Genomic DNA, 17,826 nt, shown 5'->3' on the forward strand with positions numbered 1-17,826 from the left:
AATTGTTCTCTGCACACACATCTACATCCATTTGTAATAGTCCCAAACACATTAAGGACTACAGCACTGCAGAGAGTGAAACTCCAAGGTGAGTTTAATTAAAGCAACACGGATCGATAGAGTGCCACTCACATCATCCTGGATATCGATATCATTCATGCCCTTGTTATTGAGCTCCTCCTGCATGTTGGAGATTGCGGCGTTGTTTCCTGGGACTCTGTAGATGCCCGTGTACTCCAGCCCCCTCTCCTCCACCAGCTTACAACAGACCTCCACAATCAGAGGCACAAACTAGAAAACAAAAGAAATGCAAAGAAATGTTTCACTAATTTGACATGTAGCAAGCTATTACTGTGAGGAGAGTACACATCTATTCATTATTTTTGCTGTTTCATTATGAATGAAACCAGTGCAGACCTTGTTGGTCTGTGCAGGAGGACAGTCGTCCAGCCTCACTCCAAACGTGACTCCAGGAGACGGCTTCTTCTCGAAGGGTTTCCTCATCAGCCCCGGGATGCCCTTCCTCCATGTCCCTTTGTCCTTGGGAGGACTGGTGTCATCTGCAAGCACAGTGCAACATATAGTGAGTTAGTATGAGTATGGCATATCTACCTGCGATAAAACAGGTTTCAGAACTGTTTTTTCTACCAAAATTACAATAAAATACTGATTTTAGAGGCTGGATCTGCCAGTCCAGATAAAACACATTAGATTGAATACATTTTATATCAATTACATATATAAGGACAACAAGAAAGGACAATATAAATCAGCTTCCTACTTTTCATTTTCAGATTCAATAAGCCACCAAATTCATTTAGACATCAGATTTCTCAGAACAGTATTAAAAGTTTTGTCTCCTGCAGCCACAAATTTCACTTCACTTGCACAATCTTGGTCTCCTCGGTAATATTCCAATTGCATCATTATAGGCTACTTGAAGTCCCTGCAAGCTTGCTTTTCTGTAGTTTGGTTGTGCATACATCATGCAGAAAACTATCTTCAACTTATGTTGTTTGTTTCTTAACAAAATGTCAAAAATCAGTCAACCTCATCAGTTTATAGCTATCAGTAAAGAGCATCTGAAAGACACATGAACTTATGAATTATTAAAAGTATCATATTATACTATAATGCACTGTAATGTTTTATGACTGTGCACCAAAAAGCATCATGTGTGTTTATCAGTTTAGTCATAAATGTCCTGTAGCACCCTATAATGTAATCATTTCCTGATAATGTAATAACGCCTGAAAATGTAAGAAAATGAAAATTTAATAAAACCCAACAATGTAATAACTTCACCAATAATGTAATAAAAAAGTCCTGACTGATATTTGGTTATTATCACTTTCAATGTCAAATATACATCTTACTCTATGTCAGCTTACATACTGTCATACTTTTAGTATATTATGAGATTTACTTGTATAAATAAAGATTAAATAAAAATGTCAGCATCAAAATGACAAAACATGATGACAACTGACATGGTAATTTTTCAAACTCCTTTTTGGGGTTTATACAGGGTTTCTGAAGTTGTATGTTGTTTCTAAGATTAAAGATTTCAAATCCTGTTTTATTGACGGGACATAATTTCTGCAACGATATCTGCTGATAATGTCAGTAACATGTTTATATTGGATTTTCCATTATACAGTCACTAGTTTCCCTATAAAAATTATGCTTTTGATATGTTAATTTATTTTATTACATTATTGGGTTTTATTACTTTTTCGATCAAATTAAGTGCAAATTTTATTACATTATCAGGAAATTATTACATTATAGGGTGCTACATGCCCTCATAATGCACTATAGATGTGATCTTCTTTTAGAATATTTTACTGTTTTTTTCTTGCAAAAAACATCATGTGCAAAGAAAAATCAAAATTAGATTAACTGTGATTTATTTCCTACCTTTGTGCATGTTCTTCTTCTCCTGCTCAGGTTTGGGTGTGAGTGGACTTGTTGCTTTGGTCTCTCCTTTCCCTCCCAGCAGCGTCTGCCTGATGCTCATGGACTGGCGTGAGGGTTTAGGCGACGGCTCCGTCTTGCTGCCTGTCGGGCTGGTGGGGGGAGACATGAACACAGAATGAGTTTTCCAATCAAGTTCCCCCTCCTCTCCCCCACCTACTCTCCTCCCTTTGCCCCCCTTACCTCATCAAGGTGTTGTACTCCTTGATCTTCCTGCTGATGAGGTCATGGCTGGTGAAGGCCGCGTTCTAAAAAAAGAAAGAAAAAGAAAGGAAGGAAGGAAGGAAGGAAGGAAAGGTGAGCAGAGCAGACAGAGGACACAATAGGTGATGGTTAGGGCATCAGGTGCAGCAGTTCCCCTCACAACCCCACCCAGAACAGGCCATAACGGATCTTTATATAACCTGCTGCTATCAGGTGACACAGGTTAGAACATTGGAATGTCACAGTATGGACAGAGTGGTCAGGTCCTAAAGAGAGGGGCTTAAATTTCTAATGAGGGGAGACTCGCCTATTAAAGACACAGTGCAGCATGTAGCAAGAAAAATCCAACATATATATTCACTGTATATATCCTATAGCATATTCAATTCACACCTGCACTATTTATACACTGTGTTCATATGTAAATATTTTGCACTTTACTTTACTGCACTTCTGGTTAGATGCTAAACTGCATTTCGTTGTCCTAGTACTTGTACTCTGTTCAATGACAATAAAGTTGAATCTAATCTAATATATTCTCATTATATGTTCAAAAGGGTCTTATGTTAAATGTTAATGCAATAGCAGTGTATGAAATTAACATATTTTCATATTTTCTCATCGTAAATCTTTCTGGCTTTTTTCCAAGAGGTTTTCCCATAAACTCTCAGAAAATGAAAAACTTTATGTTATCATTTGAAGCGCTGCAACAACTGTTTTTATTGTCAATTCATGCCGCTGACAATTGCTTACTACTCTCTTTCTAATTTGCTATTTAAAGCTTTTTATTTGCAAATTAAAAAGGAGCTCGCCTTTTGTTTTCACTGCCTTTTAAATGCAATATGTCTCTCATTTGCCTGTTCTCAGCTTTTGTTTATATTGTCTTTAAACTGCAGTATTAATGTTTTTAATGTTTAATGTATTTCTATGGCCCTGTGAAGCACTTTGGACTACTTTGTGTCTAAGTGGTGCCATATAAATAAACTTGCCTTGCTTTCTCAATTAATCAAATATGTGCTTGGACAAAAAAAAAAAAAAAGTGAAAAATGTTGATAAAAATATCACAATATACTTGTCTAACCAACATTCCCAAACCAAAAGACATTCAAATCACTGTCACTTAAGACAAATAAAACAGGCAAATATTCACATGTTAGAAGCTGTTTGATCAACAAAGCTCTACTTATTTGCAGAATTGACACACCCGAAAATTGCTATTTCAGGCTTCATGTTTACGCTCAGTTTGTGGACAACTTCTGTTCACAAAAACAAGAATAATTTCACAGCACATAGCTTCAGGTCCTGCTGGAAATCAGCAGATCATCACATAACAAAATTAACAGTGTCAGTGTCAGTATTAGGGGACCCGAAACAATCAGAAAATATTAATAATACAGCTGACTGTGACTGCACTGTGACAGAGGGAATGGTTTGACATAAAGTTAGATGCTCAAGAAAAGTAGGGCATGACTGAGACAGGAGGAGGATGTTACAGTCGCTGTGGGGCAGTAGGACAATTATATAGTAGGTGATGTCACACTGTCAGGTGTGTTATAACAGAGGATGTTCACCTGAACTGCGACCTGCATGGAGACATGAAGCAGCTGTTCTAGTGAGAACTACTCAGCTGTATAAGTTAAAAGCTAAATTATGCAAGAAAGGTCGCTTTCACATATAAAGTCTGGTGGAGTCACTGCAATTCAGTGGTGAAGTTGCAACATTGTAGCATTTCTAATTTGCTTTGCTTTGCTTTCACACTGTGCTTTATCAAGTGCACCAAGCTTCGTAAAGAATCTGTGCAATTCGCAGACTTTAACGTATTGTTGGCGAAGTTTTTTTCACTTTTATGAGGCATTAAACCACTGTGTGATTGAATCTGTCGCCAAATAATTTGAAGACTTTGTTGTTTTTGTGTTCTGTGATCATCTGACCATGTTTCGATAACAGCCTTTACTCCACGTCTGTCCATGAGACATTTTTCAAGCGTGTCTGGTGTTGATTCACAAATTTCCGCCCCAAATTCAACCCAGAATGCTCTGTGTTTTGGTTCGCTTCTTTCTTTTGGTTCAGACTGAGTTCTCACCTTCAGTGACCTGAACTCTGGTGCATTTGGAAGCAAACTGAAACCACATATTTTTAAGTGGAACAGAGTTCGGTTCTTTTGTCCACACTAGAGTTTGTTTGAGCATTCACAACAGCAAAAACCAAACAGACTTACAGACAAAACGCACCAGAGTTTGGTTCGACCAAACAGCTAAGGTATGAAAGCTGACTTGAACTCTAACAAGAACAATATGCTCAGGCCAGAGCAATGATAAGGAAGTTTAATCTTTTATTCTTATAATTTTGGCACCTCAATGATATCAATATTCACATTTTAAAAATGTAAGTAAAATAAGTATTTTCACCACATTGGAGGGAATCAGTTTGTAATAAAGTTTTTTTTACTTACATGTAGTCTTTTACAATTTGTAATTCAAATATTTTATTAGTGGTTCTTACATGAGGCCTAATTCTTGAGTAATTTTTTTGCGTTATAACTGCTCACTGCTCAAGGGTTCGAATGCATGATTCTCACCTCCTCCAGGTTGCTGTTCTCCTGTATGACTCTGATCCAGGCCAGCATGTCCTCTCGGTCCTCAGCCTGGAACAGGAACTCGCAGTCCGACGTGGTCAGCCGCAGCACGTTCTTCCGCTTCGTGTCGCTGTACGAGATGTCGATCAGACAGGCCTTGATGCTGATCGGCAGAGGCTCGTCGACTGCTTGGCAGTTGGCATGAGCCTGCCCCTCCTTCTTGTCTTTATATAGGCAGAGGTAGTGTCCTCTCAGCACGGCGTACATCTGTTTCCACGGGCGCATACCTCCTCCGACACGCTGCGGAAATAGGTCATGAGAAGGAGACGAGTTTGACACAGCAAAATGGAGGGATTTAAACTGTAATCTTTCTGTAAATGTTCCTATTGTTGGCATTATAACAGATAATCACTGCCTTGAGGACAATTTGAGTCCTCATACAAGGAGGTCAAAGGCAGCTATGAGTTCAAACCTGTCCAACAGGAGAGACATCCAGCACACAATATAAAGTCAGACAAATATAAACTTTGGAAACAAGGGCAGCACGGATATTGTTCATAAACAGAGTTGTACAGTAGGTCACGAAATGTGATTTCTGTGTCAGTGTGTCAGTTATATGATGTGTATGTGGAGACGGTCCACACCTTGCTCTTGTCTGTGTTCAGCTGCTTGAAGTGAAGCAAACCCTCCTTGGTGGCGTCACAGAAGACATCAGATGAAGAATCCCTCCTGGATCCCGAATCCTCCGATGACCTGTCCACCGCCTGAGATGGATAAGAAAATAACATAAAGCCATAAGATGCCTGTTTTGTTAAAGAAATAAAAATGTGGACAATGTGATGTTTGTGACCAAAAGCTTCTTTTATGTTCAACCCTCACAACGCAAACTACCAACGGGATCATAAGCTATATTTTCTCAGAAATTAGCAAAATTATATCATTTATCATAGGCCGAAACTGAAAAAACTGAATATATAATCTTTAAACAAATCATGTGTAAGGAACAATTCCATCAGGGGAAATAACAGAGTTCAAGCTTAAAATAGATTTATTTTTCCATGAATCGAAGCACTTTATTCAATTAAACCACTGAATTTTACATGATTCATTTAATTTTTTTCAACCAAAAATAAACCGTTTACACTAACTAGATGCTGTAAAAAAACATTAAATTCCGCGCTTCTCATTGCAACTGGGAAGCCATGAATGACTCAGCCCAGATCAAAAGTCACCCAACAAGAATTCTGTGAAAATTTGACTTAACTGTAAAATGTGTACAGTTAGTGGAGAGAGAGAGGCTGGAAGCAGAGGTTGTCAAAATGTAAATAACTAAGTATTTTAAGTATGTGGAGCCACCGTTTTTTTACATTATTGTTAACATTTAATAATAATAATAATAATAATAATACTTAATTGGAAAATTATGATATACAGATTTCATATTTTTTATTTATTCAAGTATACATAAAAGAAATAAAACTTCTGTCTGTTCTTCTTCATGATTTATGGCATTATAACTGTATTATATGTACAAAAGACAGTTCTTCCTATTTATAGCCATGCTTGTGCTGTTTCTATAGAGGTGCAGGACTTATATTGCAGTGAATTAAATGTGACAGGAGCAAAAAAAACACCCTTAAAATACTGGCGATTCATAGGGTTAAAATCAAGCATTGTACAGGGATCATCAGTATAAGATAAGGGCTGTAATGGCCTCGTTCATTAGTCAAATTTTCATAGATATATAAAGAATGATGTAAATAGTTAATACTTAGAAATAGACTTTCAATTAATTATTCACCAGCAATGCCTGATGTTATTTTTACAGCCGGTTCTGTTTTCCATAATATATTCCATAATATATTCACATTTCACTGGAATAAGGGTTGATCTACTGGGTGTGAACTAATGAGCTGATAAACGTTCAGGCAGGAAATGCAGATAAACCAGTCATGAGGCAGGTGAGATCAGCAGAACTCACCTTTCTTAGATTCTTCAGACCAGGTATTAAGGACCTCCTACATGGAAGAGAAGAAAGTCATTTAAACTGTGTGTCCCATCAAATATATATATAATGAGTAATGTTTGCTTGTTTTATCTGGCGATGACGCTGCTGTAGGTGTAACTCACCCTCGGCTCTCCTCCCTGTAGTTATCCAGGCCTTCATCATACGACTTGGACCGCTCGGTTTTAGTACCAGAATCTGACTCAATAATTGTGAGACGGAGAGAATCTATTAAGAGAGGGTTTAAACAATTACTCGTAACTGTTCATCACCGTTTCTGGCTAGTTCAGAAATTGTCATCGGCCTAATTTGGCTGCTTCGCCGTGGACATACCTTGATCGTGTGACAGCTGGCGTCGAATGAGAGGGGACGGCGAGGTGGGGCTGGGCGGGATGGTGGTGATGATGGGCGCTCCAGATATAACAGCACAGGCAGGAATGTGTGTGCTGTCCTGGTCAGTACTGGGACTGGATGGTTCATCTGAGGACAGAAAGAGACACATTTAGCTGCAGAGCAAGAAAACACTGACAATGAATTGATTGAAGTCGCTGATAGCAGCATGAATTGTGCATCACTTACAACTTCTATCTACCTGTCTCAAGGTCTGATTCATAAAAGATATTGCACGAATGATATTACAGCATAAACACAGCATTAAAGTTTAAATGTTGCCTTTGTGTCAAGAAAACAGATGAAAAGAGGGAAACAACTTTTGCAATTGTACATCTTGGCCAGTCTGATATTGCCAAAATCGTTTATCCTGATATAGGTAATTTCATATTTAGATAACGACATATATCACATTATAGCATGTCTGGTAATTCGATAAATGAACATTTATACAAAAAAAAAAACAACACATGGTAAGGTCCAAATTCCTACATGCAAGGATCAGAAGGTAAAGAATCCTCTACATCCCAATATAAACAAAATAGAATAATATATATACAATAGGCATTTTTATGTTGTTTTGATGATGTATACAGTCATGGAAAAAATGATTAGACCACCCTTGTTTTCTTCAGTTTCTTGTTCATTTTAATGTAACATTTTCCATGCTTTCCTTGATGATAACCAAAATCATTATCAAGAAAACCATGGAAAATGTCTAGATATCAGCTCTTAAATTAAACTCTTATGATATTTTTTTGTTGTTATCATTATATGTATCCAAACAAAAGTACATTCAGTGTACCAGGCATTAAAATGAACAAGAACCTGAAGAAAACAAGGGTAGTCTAATCATTTTTTCCATGACTGTATATCGTCACATCACCCGCCATATCTGAAGATGCAAATAATGCAATGTAACTCGTGTGGCTGTGAAGTGGACTGTTTTTGCAATGACACTCATTTGAATAAAAAGTGGCCAATTTTGCAGCCAATGTATGCATATGACCTCATTTGAAAGCATGCAAATGGCACAAAAGTGCAGAGATCCAATTTGCTTTGCAGTGCAGTAAGGTGTTCATTTTATTTATTTATTTTTTCTTTAATTAGTGCAGGTTTAGCAGCCGCAAAGGCTTTTTATGAATTTGCTGATGAGTAAAAAAAGACTTTGAAGGTTTTTTTTCTTTTTATAGCCTTTTGAAATCCAAAAACACAAGTGCAAGTGTGAGGAATGGATTAAATATGTTATTTATCTGCTCAAACATGGGCTGTACTTGTTAACTACTGTTAACTAACTAGCTTCCTACTTCCTCCATCATATAACAACCCCCAGATCCAACCCTTCTCTTTATTACTCTGGCTTAACCCCTGTACAATTTTGGCATAAATTCAGCTGTTGTCTGCAGCAGGAAATATCATATCATTGTAAATGAAATAATCCAATCATCCTGATTCATCTCTGCTATCTCCACTTGAATAAACATTTCAGCAGACAGCCATAACACGCTGGGCGCTGAAGCGGAGTGATGCAGACAGAGTCAGCCAGCAGGTAGGTGTTTCTGTTCCGATAAGCTAGTACACACCTTTCCTTTTAATACACATACGCAGGGCAGTCAGCTAACATTACATCATCGCAGACAAGACTGTGTCATAACTCCTGATAAGCTATATCGGCGAGATGGCAAGCCCTAAAAACAAATGAAGAGACGCTTACAATGAATCATATCTGCAACTGTGGTGATGCAGGTGAAGCGGAGCACAGCATTAACACAAGTAGAGCACTTCATATGTTTTAAACACACCATCTTTTACTAATCAAAACAAACAAGTAAAAAAACAGGTCCAAATGATAAAATTCTTCCAAATGCACTGATGCAAATGTTTAAATTTCAGTTGCATCGTTTTAATGTGAATCATCTGATCTGCTTGTTAGTTGCTGTGAAAACCTCAAAGACATCTCCCTTGACGCTTCAAACCTCATTTCAGCCCAGCCCGGCACATGCCTGCTCCATTTAATTACTTGTTTGTATACCTACAATCCTGTTTCTGGGAAAGCGGCGGCAGTTGGTGATGTCTGACACGTAAAATTACAATTTGTTTTTCAACTGACAGTGTTGACGTTATGTCACAGATGTCATTGTAGGCCTGTCCTGTCTTGTAATTCCATTTGTACCCCACCTTTATCTCACAGCAGGAAATGCATTTCCCAAAATGTCAAACTATTCCTCTTGTATTTCCATTCAGTGTTGTTTTTCCCACCCATTCAAAGATGCACGTTGTGGTTTTGATTATAGATCAGCATCTCAATAAATTAGAGTATCATGGAAAAGTCCATTTCCAGTAGTTCAAGTCAAATAGCCCCTACCAAGTATTGAGTGCATAAAGATGGACATACTTTTTTCAGAGGCCAACAGTTCTTTTGTAATATTACATTTTTTTGGAGACACTGAATTTTAGGTCTTCATTAAATGTAACCCATAATCATAATAATAATAAGATATTAAATAAATTAAGACATAAAATGTTTCATTCTGTGTATAATGGACCTATATAATGTGTTATTTCCACTTTTAGAATTTAATTACAGACATAAATAAACTTTTCTATGATATTCTAATTTATTGAGATGCACCTGTATATTTTGTAAATAAGCTTAGTGTTAAAACTTAATTCAGACCTGGTTTCTTTTAAGTTTTGTTCCATATTTACTCTCATTATGATCAACCAAGGATCTTTCCCGTTGTCAGTTCATTTGGTAGAAAATGAGCTTAATGAAATCTTAAGAATAAGAAGTAAAAATGACACCAAATACCAAAATACAGTTTGCACCACCCTGTCATTTGCATGTGCCTTCATCATTTCAAGTGTTATTGGAAAAAAATACTGTATAAAAACAAGATGAATGCTTTCCCTTCACAGCACATCACTGGTGTTAAACACAGAACACTGAAGTCTTATCTAATCTAGATCTAAATGTAGATAACTAAAAAGCGAGAGCTGAGGTGTGTCTGTGTATACAGAGGCAAATAGTGCTGGAAGAGGATGTGATTAACCCCTGCAGGTTACTGGGGCATGAAAAAAAGAGAGGAGACGTCTCTCATTGGCTGCCGATGAGTCAACATGACGACACGAACTGAAGATGCGAGGTCGAGTTCCAGCTTGTTTGGTTATGTCTGCTGATAAGTTGCCAGCGATGTGAAGATGAAACATTAATAGATTTTGTTTAATGTTCATTTGTGGTTTAAACACCACAAGTAAACATACAGTAGAGCGCAGCTTTACTATGATGCATTTGATTTGTTATGAATGTATGAAGTTTGCATGAACACAAAAAAAGCAATAATTTCTTCTCATCAGGGGGTACGTGACATTTTGCATGCACCAGTTGTGCTCTGTTCCCTGTATAAAATGTTTGGCAGGCATGTAATGTACAGCAGTTGTTCCACTTATTGTTTGGAACTTTACTATGAAATCTAATTGAGGCTGCAGGAATACTCATATTTCTCTGTTACGTCACAGTCCATTAGGACAATGTTCTTAGGTTTCTCTTGCTGTACGACACTAGGGGGGAAATTTGAGACATTTCAGGGAGTGGGTGGGGGCTGTATTGTGTGTGTGTGTGTGTGTGTGTGTGTGTGTATTGACTGTACTGTATGTTTCTGTGCTGCCCTGCTCAGATGCCAAGGGCGGTTTGAATACGTCATGGTTGCCTGCAGTACAGTGTCACGCTGTCACACACACCTGACTCGATGTCACCCCGAGTTCAAAATGCCACAAGGAGCCGATTTATTATTGCATTTACATACCTATATAACCTGTTCTACAGTGGGTGTAACTAATTCAAATTAAATGAAACTGCCTTTATGACAAGTGATTTTTATATTCAGTTGAACACCATTCTAACAAGCAACTAAATTCCCCACGGCATTTCCTGTAAGACATAAGACTACCATTATTTCTGATGATCCACAGTATATTCATGATGACATTTGGACACAATAGATGTCCTTGTACTGTAGTTTGATTTTTTTAAAAAGTCCACAATTGAAAAGCTTACACTTGATTTTCAATGCATTTTTGTAACTGAATGCACCAACCCCTGAAGCAAAAGGGAGCTTTGGGTTGTTTTTTTGTTTTGCAGAGAGGAGTGTTTTACTTTAGAACACAGGGAGATATTCATAAGTGTTATCACCCTTCTAATATTGGACAGACATACCAGATAGACCATGTTAAATTATAGATTTTCAACATGGATTGTATAAAAGAAGTGGACGTAGCCACCGTGACACCACCCTTCGGTTCGTGGACAACCACTTTGAGGGTTTAAGGCTGTCACCATTTATTTATTCATTTTTTTCTTTCAAAAGCTGCTGGGCTGCCTTAGCAAGGTACATTCGTAATTCACTTAATAGTGTCTTTTAGTACAACTGAAGAAGACATTTTGACAAAAATGTTCCAATTAACTTAGAAATCCTTGCTTTAATCTTTGTCAATTTAGTGAAGAAGACTTCAAAATAACAATTGAGACCATTAACTTATTAGGAAAATGTTTACTGAGGTAAGAAATCAAGTTCATTTTTGTATAAAATTTCATACAATTGGACTTATTTTTGAAAATAGTGGAGTCGCCATCTGCTGCTTATTAGAAAGAACGCGGTTTTAAAGCATGTCCGCATTTGGCTTCGGGGTTCAGACCCAGAGATTGCGGCTTAATTTTGGGACAGGAGTAAGAGTATATAGGACACCTCCCAGGATAAGAATCCCACCATTATACTGGTGCCAATACAATACCCAAGTTTCCACACATATCCCAAAACAACACTGTTGTTATATATTACATTTAGGAATATAACAATGTTTATCTACAATAAAAGCCAAACATCTTAATCCAAGCAGCAGTAAAAGGACTTTCCCTCAATAAAATACAGTCTGACGTTTCCTGATTTTCATCTGCAACACTTCCTGATTGTGATTGGGAAATTTCACATGTGTATGAAAACAAGACAAAGATCAGGCCAAGCATTCGATGACAACTTTAAATACTTGATGCTATAAACAGATTTTGGTCTGCAGTCAAACGTAATTAAGGTTCAAAGCTCAGCCGCAACTAGACGTGTCAGAACATGCAAGTAATCATGGTGTAACTTTGGTACATATTCATATTGAGTCCACCAGGCTTCATGCAATGACATTTTTCCACTCATATAAACACATGCTGTGCAACCACAGGACTACCCTGTCACTGCTGAAGTGGGTATAGAAAGTAGTGAAGTCTTACCTATGAAGGGGATCGAATCCAGGGAGTCGTCCAAGTTGTTGGAGCCAGACTTGTGTCGTGAGTCTCCAAGCTTCCTCAGATGCATCTCCCTAAAGCCCTCATTAGATGTCCAGCAAATTGCTCCATCTACAGATCCGGCCTTCACCAGTGGTGGCGACTTATGAGTCCCTCCTCCCTGGTTGTCATTAACAGCTAGTACATAGGATGGAGGGCGGAGTAGGGGAGGTCCAGAGTTTTTATCTCTTCTTAGTACGACAACTGTTGCATCCGGTCCTTCTACGCCTTCTGCAAGACCGCCATTAGTCCGTATTAGAGCGCTGGAGGAAGCAGAGATTTCTCTGACTTTTGGCTTTTGGGTCAAAGCTCCATTTGTAGTGGAGGAACCAGAAGAAGATGCAACCACAAAATGTTGTAGTTGTCTCTGCAAGGGCAGTTTAGAGGAGGTACCAGAGCAAGAGGAGGATCTGGCTGCCAACCCAGCCTCCGACCTGCTCTCCATTTTCAGACTGTCCGCCCTGCCTCTGAGCTGCAGGTGCAGAGGGGAGGAGTAGCCCAGGTGGTTGCCCACGATGTTAGCTCTTTGGTCTTTAAGAGGGTCTGTGGTTTTAGTGGAGGATAAGGCAGGTGAAGCGTCTGAGATGGAGTTTTTGACAGGCAGACGTGATGGTCTCATTATGACACTGTCTGTCCGTGATGTTAGTACAGAATCCTTGGTACCTTTAGTAAACACAGGAGAAGCTAGCGAAGAGTTTGATAGTCCACCTCCTCGCCCTTCCTCCTCCTGTCCAGTGAGACTCCTGTTCAGATGAGGTAAAGCTCTCAGGCCGCTTCCCTGCCTGCTCGCTCTGGCGTCCTCTCCCCGAGTCAGCAGCAGCCTGTCCTCCAACACCACTCTATCTCCAAAGACAGCCAGTGGTTCACCAGGCTGCTGCCCCAGGTAGTCACAAGACCGTGCCCGAGGTTTGGGGACCCCAGTCGGGGTCGAGAAAGGCAGGGCATCCTCGGAAGCACTCCGAGGCCAATTCCTGATTGTCCTCTCTGCTGTGCCTCCAAGCCTCTCTTGGGAGACGCTGCGTAATGGAGCCCCAGCAGTGCCCTTGCCACTTGCATCCAGCCCTCGATCATTGGAGGTGCTTCTCCGTCTGACCTGGGAGCCCAGTGCCCCTCTTTGATTGGCACTAGGAGGAGGCGGCGTACGTTGCTGTGTGTAGGCGGAGCTGGAATTGGCGGCCGCACGCAAGCTGTCCAATCGCTCCTGGATGGTGCGGCAGCCATACGTGTGCAGCCTCTTGGAGTCTATATAGTCCTTATAGGTGGTGTAGTTTTTCCAGTCAATGTTCTGGTGCGGAGAGGTGGAGGGGGCTGTGGGAGACGGGGAGTAGTGGTTGGCGCTGGGTGAGGCGGCAGTGGAGAAAGTGTCCGGTGAGGCAGTGGCGGCTCGTGTAGGTGTAGGTAACGTGTCAGGATAGATTGGAGCAGGTCTTGAGAATGGGGAGAAGACCGGGCTTTCGGAGGGACGGGAAGAGGGGAACTGCAGCTGTGCACCCCCAGGTACTGACGGAATGAGGGGTCTCGGTCGAGCTGAGCCAGAATCTCCTGGAGAACCGTACCGGTTTTCCTCCGTCCTGTGGCTGGGTCCAGCCCGTGCCACCCGGGACCCCCTGTCGACTGGATCAGGAGACATGGCCACTGTCCTCACATTCTCATTACAGACACACACCACTGCCTGAGGAGGAGGAGACGGCGGAACAGGGATTTCAACCCGGTAGCTCTTTTCAGCGACCCCCCCTCGTCTTCCTGGTCCCTGAGCCGCCCCCCGGAGGGTCTCTGTGACCGTGGCGGGCTCTGCAGCCTGAGCCATGCCCGCAGCCTTAACTTCTATCCGAGGGTAGCATATGGGAGGGGGCTCAGGGATGTTCTGGGCATTTCCGCTGTACGCATCATTTCCTTTGAGGTATGCATCCTGGGAATACGCCTGCAAGAGATTATAGGACATTATGTCACTTCAGCTGCTGAGAGGTTGGAAAGCTAAAATAGATCACATTAAACCCCAGGAGGACATCACACCCAACCAGGGACAGGATACATTACACGTACATGTACTGAACAGGGACCACTCTAGACCTTTATTTTTTAATTTTCCTGTTCGGACACTAAAGCTGAACTTTGGCACAACCTCATCTATCACAAAATGATGAATTTACTGCCAAATCTCAACGATGACTTCATCTTTCTTTGCTGCTACAGCAAAAGCATCAATCTTTTGATTCTAAAATACTTCAACTGTACCACGGCAACGTGGTTGCTCATATTTTCAGAGCAAAGAAAGAATGGTGAACCACTAGTGTCATTTATTGATAAGTGTATCTGTGCGAGCTGATGAGATTATCAGCAAGACAAACACTGTTACTGCATTCCCTTTGGAGTACTGTAAGTGACAGATAGACAACTGGATCCTCACTGTCTTTAACAATGAAACACCAGCATGCTAAAAGTAGACACAGCGCTCCAGTACTCCGTCTCCAAATCAAACACACTCTGCTTCAGTTACAGTTTCTCAATCTTTTCCTAGGAGACTCAAACGGCATGCCATGATACAAATTAACTGCCTGAGAAGTAACAGATGTGAAAGAGTGGAGAAAAAGGGGATAGCCAGAAAGGAAAATAAGTAGAGAAAGGAGGCTGGAAAGACCAGAATAAACCCTCGGAGCCAGGAGTGGAGATTAAGCTGGCATGGGCTTACCCACCTTTGGTACTGGAGAGTGTGCCCTGAGGCATGAGGAGAGAGTGAACGGGGGACGCCTCTGTCTGCCTTTGGCAGCTAACGCCACTTCTGTCAGCATGGCTCCGCGACTTTACTGTCACTGTAGCAACTATGGTAATTTCCTTGATTAAAAAATGGATGAAAAAAAAAGCTTGGCTACTTGTCAGCCCGTGCACACTGCTGTGAATGACAAATGGCTTCAAATAAAAGTCCTGGTTGCATATTGAACACGCTATATTTCCTCATCCCTTCAGCGCACAAGCTCTTGAGAAAATGAAAGGGAGAGAGTGGCAGTGTTGGACTTTAATCGATAGCACTCTACCTGAGGTGTCGGGTTACAATACAGCAGCAGCGGTAAGTCAGCTGCTTGGTGCCTCCCTCTGCATTTGCATAGAGTTAAACAGAAACCCATTTCCTTATTATGGAAAGTACAGGGCAGAGTGTCTGAAGTCTGCTGACAGATTTTACACAGATCATTTGTTTTTTCAGTGCACACATCTCTCTCTCAACCTGCTATTCTAGGAAATACCAAAAACGTGCACATACTAAACCACAGCAGATAGTGGAAAGAGGGGAAGTATATTTGGAGTTTTAGGGATTTACCAGCTTCTACATGTGCAAATACTAGAGGTGATGCCACATGTCATAAGAGCTGTGAAGCATCAGGAAAGAGAACTGAAAAGGAAAGTGGTTAGTTAGTAAAGCTTCCCATCTTACCAGAGCAGTGATATCCCTGGAAAACTGCAGTCCACAGGTTAGAGAAGGGCAAGCAGAGAGAAAAAAGAGGAATAAAGACACAGGTAAGCATAAAGAAATGGGAGGTACAACGGCATCGATGGAAGTGAGACAGGCAACTTCTGGGGCTAAAAATACACTCGCTGAGCAGAGGCATCACAGTCGGAGGAAGAAGAAAGAAGAATAGAGGTGAACTTCCACGCTGTTGGTATCCTTCTCAGACCTGAATATCTTCTGAGTTGCTCTTCATGCCCATTATTTTCTCCTTTTACCCCACTCCTTACTTCACCCAAGGCACAGCTGCAGTCAAAAAACATAATGTTTTCTGCTTGCTTTCTCTCTCTCCCTCTCAACATACTCAGCATTTCTTTCCTTTGCTCTGTCACTCTCACCTGCTCGCTGTGGTACCTCCCCTCCCCCTCTCTGGCTTCTCAGTGGCTCTCGCACTACACACACTCCTTACTAGCCTCTTTCATCTGTAAGACGCTGCTCTCTATCTATCATATGTTCACTTTCGGGGTGAGCATAAGAGCAAGCTTGCCTGATCTGCACTGGCTTCTTTCCCTCACTCACTCCTGCAAACAGTGAGCAGAGAGGAGTCAGCTGACTGCAGCTGCACTCCCTCTGGTACTGAGTGGGCTCAATGTCTCCCAAACACACAAAAACACAAACAAGACCACATTTAAAAACATAGACATAGAGAAATCTACAGACGCCACCATGTGAGACATCCATAAATCATAGAAAAAGCCCCAAATCATGTTTTCTCTTGAATAAACAGGGTGAAAAGGTCACACTGAGCAGCATTATCACACCTTGTATTCTACTATCCTTTACTTTTAATAGCTTAAACCCATAAAACTGTTCAACGGCAGCCAGATTTCTAAAGAACCGTAGTATAAAAAACAATCCCTAACTGGCACATCAAACCGTGCATCTAATTTTGAGTCATGTTTTCCTCAATGGGGAGAAAGAGCTAATTGCTTCACTGAAATCCCGCAGCCTTGTGAGTTCTCAGACTCATTCCAAATCGCCAAAAGCAAGTTTCTGTGGCTTTTGGTGAGCTGCGGCCAACATAACAAGCTATGTGTGGAATTTAGCAACACAGTGGGATCCGACTCAGTTCTCTTTCCCAAACAGAGGTGAATAAACGTGTGGCGACTGCTTTATCGTCTGTGGGGCTCTGGACCCTGACTGATGGCGTAGGCTGGTTGTTTGCATCACTGAGCTCATCAGCGTGATGAGGAGAGGGGGTGTTGAGCTGCGGCATGAAGTCTAGCTCTCGTTATTAGCTTTTTATCACTGAAAACACAAGCTTGCATTTTTGTGAAATTACCCCACCCGTATATCCACATTGTCTCATTTCAAATGTCAATGCAAATGTGGCCAATATCAGATTTCACTGTGAACTGACTGATAACAAAGACGTCACACACACACTACGCCGTCATGTGAAACTAGACACGGAGGCCGCTCACGTCATTAATGGTTTCACTTATAAAGTGATTTGCAATAGAATTCGCCGCATTTGTGACGAGATGATGATAAGCATGAGAATGAGGAAAAAGAGAGCCAGATTTTTTAATCTATTGTGGCTTTTTGTGGAGTAATGGACACCAATTCTGTACGCAGGTGTGTGTTTGTGGCTGCAGAGTCAGAGCCAGGAGTGACGAGATCCTGACGTAATAGGATGTAGGAGCTTTGTTGAGTGACATAAAATTGGCACGAATTTGGATATCTGTTCAGACAGAGCTTGCATTGCAAAATAGTTTTTGTCATATATATGTGTCTGTATCTTGAGCCACTGTGAAGACTAAATTTCCCCACTACGAGATAAATAAAGTCATATTTCATCTTATCTTATCTTAAAATAAAAAAGCAGACCTGTACCTGGTTTA

General features: G+C 40.7%; 1 protein-coding gene across 4 annotated transcripts in view; it reads right to left on the minus strand.

The window, feature by feature from the left end:
- Window positions 1-17,826, minus strand: part of LOC131961760 (rho GTPase-activating protein 21) — a 99,987-nt gene that overhangs the window by 10,345 nt on the left and 71,816 nt on the right. For 2 of the 4 annotated variants that reach the window (XM_059326640.1, XM_059326639.1), the window contains 11 exons: window positions 15,911-15,934; window positions 12,430-14,404; window positions 7,095-7,241; window positions 6,887-6,989; window positions 6,738-6,774; window positions 5,401-5,520; window positions 4,760-5,056; window positions 2,161-2,225; window positions 1,921-2,069; window positions 418-560; window positions 133-291 (listed from right to left, as the gene is read on the minus strand). In XM_059326640.1, coding sequence (XP_059182623.1) covers window positions 133-291; window positions 418-560; window positions 1,921-2,069; window positions 2,161-2,225; window positions 4,760-5,056; window positions 5,401-5,520; window positions 6,738-6,774; window positions 6,887-6,989; window positions 7,095-7,241; window positions 12,430-14,404; window positions 15,911-15,934 — 3,219 coding nt within the window. The remainder of the gene's footprint in view (window positions 1-132; window positions 292-417; window positions 561-1,920; window positions 2,070-2,160; window positions 2,226-4,759; window positions 5,057-5,400; window positions 5,521-6,737; window positions 6,775-6,886; window positions 6,990-7,094; window positions 7,242-12,429; window positions 14,405-15,910; window positions 15,935-17,826) is intronic. The other 2 variants (XM_059326642.1, XM_059326641.1) reach the window with 2 other exon arrangements.

This window comes from Centropristis striata, chromosome 23 (genome assembly GCF_030273125.1).
Source record: "Centropristis striata isolate RG_2023a ecotype Rhode Island chromosome 23, C.striata_1.0, whole genome shotgun sequence".
Lineage (NCBI taxonomy): Eukaryota > Metazoa > Chordata > Actinopteri > Perciformes > Serranidae > Centropristis > Centropristis striata.